This window comes from Aplysia californica, unplaced genomic scaffold (assembly GCF_000002075.1).
Source record: "Aplysia californica isolate F4 #8 unplaced genomic scaffold, AplCal3.0 scaffold00124, whole genome shotgun sequence".
NCBI classification, from domain to species: domain Eukaryota; kingdom Metazoa; phylum Mollusca; class Gastropoda; order Aplysiida; family Aplysiidae; genus Aplysia; species Aplysia californica.
This window is the reverse complement of record NW_004797394.1, coordinates 377,701-384,748: the sequence shown is the minus strand read 5'-3', so window position 1 is coordinate 384,748 and position 7,048 is coordinate 377,701. Positions and strand designations below refer to the sequence as shown.

The window sequence follows — 7,048 nt, the reverse complement described above, 5'->3', positions numbered from 1 at the left end:
AGAGAGAGAGAGAGAGAGAGAGAGAGAGGCAGAGAGAGAAAGGGGGAGATTGGGAGACACACAGACAGACACACAGACAGACAGACACACAGACAGACAGACACACAGGCGGACACACAGACAGACAGAGAATTGAACAAAATGCATATAACTCCAGATAGGTGACAGGGAGCACAAGATTAATAATCATAATACAACATTTCTTTTAGAGCATCCAAATAGGAAAATGAAGAATGGAGAACCATGATCGCTGATGTCTCTTTCAGTTCTGGCACTTGGTGGTGATGATGAAACTCCAACACAAAAATTGAACAGAGAAACAAGTCACTGCCACTGATTCCATAATCCACGAGGAATCGCAAGGGCGTCTCCAGCAAGCACCCATGAACATTTATTTTCAAGAAAATTTCAAACCTGACAGCAAATTATCAAATTGTGGGTTAACCCCCCCCATACTTTTTTACTTGGTCTGGAGGCGCAAAGCATTTTGCTTGGTCTATGGTCCAGAGGCACACAGCATTTTGACATTTTGAATGGTATGTCTCAGTCGGAGACGTCTCCGGAGGGATGGATACTGTGGTATGACAGAGAGCCTCGTCGGGTGCCTCCACCTCTCACGTTCCCCTGCGAGCGCCAGAGTTTGGGCGAAGGATTTCCCTGTTCACTCCGCAATGTTGTCTCTCCACCTCTTCCTTTGCCTTCCTCTCCTTCTCCTCCTCTGCACAGTTCCCTGAAGAATGGTCTTGGACAGGCCACACGATCTTGTTACATGGCCATACTATTTTAGTTTTCTTCGTTTCACAGTCAAAGTAAGGTTGTTCCCGCATCTGATCTGGACATTGGGGATTGCCTTGTTAGTGAGACAATTTCCTGGGCCTTCGGCATATTGTGGTAAGGTCACAGTAAACAGCAAATAAACAGGTAACAAACAGCAAATGAATGTCACACAGACCTGAGTTGTAGATGGTGACGTCTAGAGGACACTCCGCCCTGCACGTGGGGTCAGGTGAGCAGCCCACACTCGTGATGTAACGGTACCCTCGCTCACAGCACAGAGGAGTTGACCTCTGACCCTTAGAGCAGCTGTAGTAACTGCGACAATTTCCCGCGCTGGCTATGTAGGTGTGGGACGGCGGCATACCTCGGCATTTGTCTGTAGAAGTAATGTCGGGCCATTTTGTATTACTTGTAGTTTGTGTTCAAAGGTTTTGATTCAGGGTTGGGAGTCTAGGGGTGGAGAGGTGTGACTTTGTTTTACTTGGTGCTTAAATGTTTTATTTTATGATTTGGGATTCCGTGGGTATAGGGGTCCTAGTTTGTTTTAATTTGTGTATAATGGTTTTGATTTTGAGTTGAAGATTTTAGGGATGTAGGAATACGACTTTGTTTTAGTCCGTGTTCAAAGGCATTGATTTAGAGTTAAGGGTTTTAGGGGTGCAGGGGAATGGGGGCGGGGTGTGGAGGGGTGGTGATTGTATGCATTTATATATTATGTGTGTATGTATATTTGTGTGCATGTGTGTGAGTGCGTGTTTCATAAACCAACATCCCCAACGAACCAGATTTAAAGCAAAAGGTATTTACAAATGCAGGGCAAGTTGACAAAGAGAACACTTTTAATATATTGCCTCCTTAAAATTACACAATTCTATCGGACAAATTTGCTCGTTATGAGCTACTAAAAGCATGAGATCAGAATACAAATGTTCTATCTGCTCTGCCAAAATTATAAGATTATTTGGAGTCGTTATCAAGATATTCAAAGAATTGCAATCGAAAAAGCTTAACTATATTGTGAAACTCAAAACTAGGAACTGATCTGACAGAACTTGGTAATTCAGGGTTGTGGTAGGTCAAAGCATGATCAACAGGAAGGTCTCACCATAAGGACACGTGACGTATCTAGCGTCTAGACAAGACACGGCCTCGCTGCTCCAGAACATTCCAGACGGACAGGTCTGGATGGTCGGGTCGTAGGTGAGACCGTTGGGCACACACATGACGTACTTCTCACAGTCGTTGGGTTTGGGGTTGAACCCCACCCCTCCTTCCACCAGGCACTCTTTGCACAGATCTGGAGCAGATGTTGTTTAGTTTAGTTTTAGTAAGAGTTTTACCGCACTTGCAACACAATAAAGTCATATAAGTGCCGAAGATTAGAGGTGTTACAGGGGAGTAACAAACACGAAAAAGAAGGTCGAGGAGTGATAAGGACGATAGATGTTTGATAGGAAAGAAGGAGCAAACCACACCAGAGCACCCGCCAATCACCCACTGGAGCAGATTTAGAGTAAAAGATGATGTATTATTAAGTTTGAGTGAGCAGCGACTTAAGGAGGGTGGTTGGCGGGTACCCCAGTGTGGTTTGCTTCTTCTTTCTTCCTGTTTTAACCATCTACAATTATTATCTTTCTTTCTTCTTTTCTTTATTACTCTTCAGCATAAAAAACACTTTTAAAGTAAACACGTAGGCGGGAAATATATCAAGTTGAGAATTAAGCTGTTATATTTTTTTTTATTAGACCGTTATTATCTCTCTTTCTTCTTTACTTTGTATATTACTCTTCTATGTAAAAATAAAAAACCCTGTTTAAGTAAACACGTAGGCCTACTAACGTTCATTTGAACGACTAATAAAGAAAGAAAAATTATAATAGCAAGTTGAGAATTAAGCTGTTTACTTGTTTTTATTGGACAACAGTGCAAATTGTTGGTGGATATTGAAAGGGATAAACTGTCGTTCTTATTTTTATTTTTTGTGTGTGGAAAAGGCGGGGGGGGGGGGGGGGGGGGGGTAGAGGGAACTACTGAAGAGTCACCTGGGATGGCAGGAACAGTCGATGGTGCTGTTGTCGTGGTGGTGGTTGTTGACGTTGTTGTTGTCTCCTGGATGGCTGTGAACAGAAAAACAACAACATTTGATGCAAGATACAATCACATACAAATAATGACTCAAATAAACACTTACACATGGGCTAACACCTAAGATGTAAACGCACCGGCAGACACACATACGCACACATATTCACTTCAACACATACACAAACACATGCGCCCATACACGCATACACATACATACAAACAAAAAACACATAAACACACACACATACACACACACGCACTCACACAAACACACATACACACACACACACACACACACACATACACACACAATTCCTCACTTACCAGAGCAAATATTGTCTCGCAGACGTTCTACCATGCCGATCAGGTACTTGAAATCGGGAGCATCGAACAGATACTTCGGGGCACTGGCCATATCCTCCACCTCCTTCCTCAACACTCTATCTCCTACACCCAGCACGAACAACTTGATGCCCTGAAAGTAAGATGATAATAAAATTGATAATATTGATAATAATAATAATAATAATAATAATAATAATAATAATAATAATAATAATAATAATAATAATAATAATAACAATGATGATGATAATCATCAAAATAATAAAAAAGAAAATAGTAATAGTAATAATGATGTTAATAATAAAAAGTAGTAATGATGATTTTACAACAACAACAACGACAACAACAACAACAATAATAATAATAATATTGATAACAAAGAACGAAGTCTATATGATACATGCATTGTGCATCAGAAGAACGGTTCAGCATTTTTAACAATCTTGTTCTTACCTCGACTTTGGCCATTGCGCCCTGCATCGCGGTTTCTGATGGGTTTGAACTCATACCATCAGTGATGACGATACCGATGTGAGGGACACCTTCTCTCGACTGGGTGCGGAACATGTCTCTCATTGTCTGGAATTGTAAAAGGAAGTTTGTGAGACACTGGGAAATATGAGAAGAGACTATCTAGGGCGCGGAAAGGTGAAGGGGATAACAGCAGATTCTAAAACATAAAACAAACACTCCATGGTCTGTGATTGGGTATCTCTAAAAAGAGAAGATGGTCCGTTATTTGTGCATTGCATTACAGTCATAGGCGGAGAAATTGTTGATTGGAGCATTAAGGAACGGATAAGAGCAGAGAAGGTCCATGATTGGTGCATTACGTAACAGTCATAAGCGAAGAAGGTCTTGATAGTTTCATCAAGTATTGAACAAGAACATAGAAGGTCTTTGAATGGTGCTTCAGAGAACGAACAAGAGCAGAGAAGGTCTTTGATTAGCCCTTCAATGAAGGGAAAAGAGTAAAAAATGATGATTTTATAGTTGCTTTAATAAACGAACAAGAATAGAGAATGTATGTGATTGGTGCTTCAATGAAGGAACAGGGGCAGATAAGGTGTTTGACTGGGGCATCATGGAACGTACGAGAGAAGAGAAGATCCTTGATTGGTGCTTAGCAGAAAAAAAAACAAGAGTAGAGAAAGTATTTGATTGGTGCTTGTCAAAATAATGAAATCGAAGAAAAAAGCATTTGTCCAACCTTCTTGGTGTTTGTTATCAAAATTTGGATTTTTGGTTAAAAACCTTTTATGTTCATATGAAAACACATTTCCAGGTGAATTTTACTTAAAATATCTTGTATAAAAGCATACAATAATACGTAATTTTCAGTTTTCAAGGACTCCTAAGCCAATAAAGTTACCGAACTTTGGCGGCCATTTTCTCATTAACGTAACCACTGAATCCAGGCTAGCTACCCCATCTTCTTCAATCGTAAATATCCCGACTTCTATTCAAGTTTGATGGATATTTATTTCATTGAAAGCAAGAGAAATAAATAAGCTTTCAATAACTCCACATGCCCAAAAATTGACGAGTGCCTGATTCCCACACGTCGTGACACGACATATCTCAATGCTCTAGACGTTGTGAGATAAGACACTGGTGGTGACTGGTTACTTGTGTTGTTGAAAATTCGGTTACTACTATTCTTGTTGTCTTTGTTGAAATAGTTGTTGTAATTATTGCTTTTTATGTTGCTGTCATTGTAATTGTTGCTGTTGTTGCTGTTGTAGTTGTCGTCGTCGTCGTCGTCGTTGTTGTTGTTGTTGTTGTTGTTGTTGTTGTTGTTGTTGTTGTTGTTGTTGTTGTTGTTGTTGTTGTTCTAATACTTGTTGTTGTTGTTGTTCTTATTGCCCATATTTTTTTCGCTTGTTCCAACATTAACTAAAAAGATGCTGGCGGTGGTGGTCAGAACGACTTGCTTCTCCAAGAATTGGTTCGACTTTGTCTTCGTTCTATTCAATCTCGTAACATAACTTTGTTTGCTTACATACCCTCGATCGGACAAAATCAGGTGTTGTAAATAGTTATATCGATCAAATGCAAGATTAACCTTGAGGTATAGTCATAACTTTTCACATCTGTCAGTTCTGAAAAATGAATGATAAATGCTTTTGAGACTCAAAAAGTTAGACTTGTTTACGTATTAACCTGTTAACCGTTTGAATTTGACAGACAATCTTAAAGCAGTATGCATGATACAAATTTTGCCTTGGCGGTAGACGAAGATGAAGTAGATTGCCCAAGTACGACTCCCCTCCCTTCAGATCTTGGCTTCGGCGATATCATGTTCCAAAGGAGAGAAATGATTAATACTGACTTGTTTCCCTTCAGATCTTGTCTTTCCTTTCATGAAGTGCCCTGAAAGAAAGATACGGTCAATACATCGCGTTTACCAAAAGGTCAAGATGTAGGTAGGTAAGTAAGAGATGAACCCATAACCTACCTGCAGCCCCAGGGCTGTGTTTGTGCGACCCACTGGAGGCTGGATCAGGCCTGAGGCTGCGTCTTTCAGGTCCGTTTTCCCTGAGGAACAGAAGTCAGAGCAGTGAAGGTTACAGCTTTGTGTTGACTCTCAGTATACAACGAACCAGTTCAGCTGGATTATGGGATCGCTCGTTCTATGATTAATATGAGGCAACGTGGGGAAATCAGGCGATCGTCCAAATAATGAAAGTCAAGAAACTGGCATTTTTTCACAGGTTTGGGAATTATTATCGAATAATTGTTTTTTTGGGCTCAACACATTTAATGCCCATAAAAAGCACAATTATTTGTGTATTTTATTGAATAACGTTGATTAAAGGCACAAACAGTGTACATATTCAGTTCCCAAGGTCTCTCAAGCTATGGAGGTCACCAAACTTTGGCGGCCATTTTCTCGCTAATTTTACCACTAAAAGCAGGCGACCCTCACCTCTTTCAATCGCAAATATCTCGACCTCTATTTAAAACAGAAAGGTATTTTTTTTATTGAAAGCAAGACAAAGGAATAAGCTCTTAGATGCTGAAATAACTCCAAAGGGCCCCAAAATTGACGAGCGCCTTATTTCACCTCTTATGCAAGTAGGTACAATTTATTGTTAAAAGGGTGAAAACGCATTTTTCCTCTCCTGAGAAATATTGCGCTCTGGGCTTATAATATTTTGGAACATCTTACTGACAACCTGGTTACCTGACTCAGAGGTTGACGTGTAAAGACCCTCCACCCTTCACGGTCATGAGCTGCCGTTGCAAATTCTGCCATATCAAGGCTTGTCCATGCTTTTATGATATCCATCCATGTTACTCTTTGTCTTCCCCTGGCTCCCCTGCTCCACATCTTTCCCTCAATCACCTCTTTCACCATTGTCTCGTGTCATTTTGAGTAGCCAAAGTATTGTATATTTTTACACTAAATTTATTCAGCAGGGTTTGTCTTGGGTAGAGAATCTGACACACCCCGTTGCCGACTACATATTATATCCGCTCCTTCGTTAAATGGTTACTGGACTCACCTCTGAAGGGCTCGAAAGAGACGACGTCGCCGATGCCGGAGCCGTAGATGATGATGATGATGATGATGATGATGATGATGATGATGATGATGATGATGATGATGACACACCAAAAGCTGCCCAATGTCCACAACATACACAACCAGAACAAAGACATTTTAGAAAAATCTGACAAGATGATGAAGTGCTTCCCTCAGCCCCCTTTAATCGCTCTCCGACAACCCCCCAACCTTGGCAACCTTCTCATCCGTACGAAAGATACGATACATCTTCCTTCACCTCAAAACAACCCCTCACAAACCCCCCAGAACCACCCCTGCAAGAAACCTAGG

The 7,048-nt window shown here is 40.8% G+C and overlaps 1 protein-coding gene across 1 annotated transcript in view; it reads right to left on the bottom strand.

The window, feature by feature from the left end:
- LOC101848038 overlaps positions 1-7,048 on the bottom strand; it is a gene marked incomplete in the record, with an annotated part of 35,357 nt that overhangs the window by 19,105 nt on the left and 9,204 nt on the right. Inside the window, 6 exon segments of the mRNA XM_035969181.1 lie at positions 953-1,153; positions 1,883-2,074; positions 2,820-2,894; positions 3,187-3,337; positions 3,661-3,786; positions 5,666-5,745. Coding sequence (XP_035825074.1) covers positions 953-1,153; positions 1,883-2,074; positions 2,820-2,894; positions 3,187-3,337; positions 3,661-3,786; positions 5,666-5,745 — 825 coding nt within the window.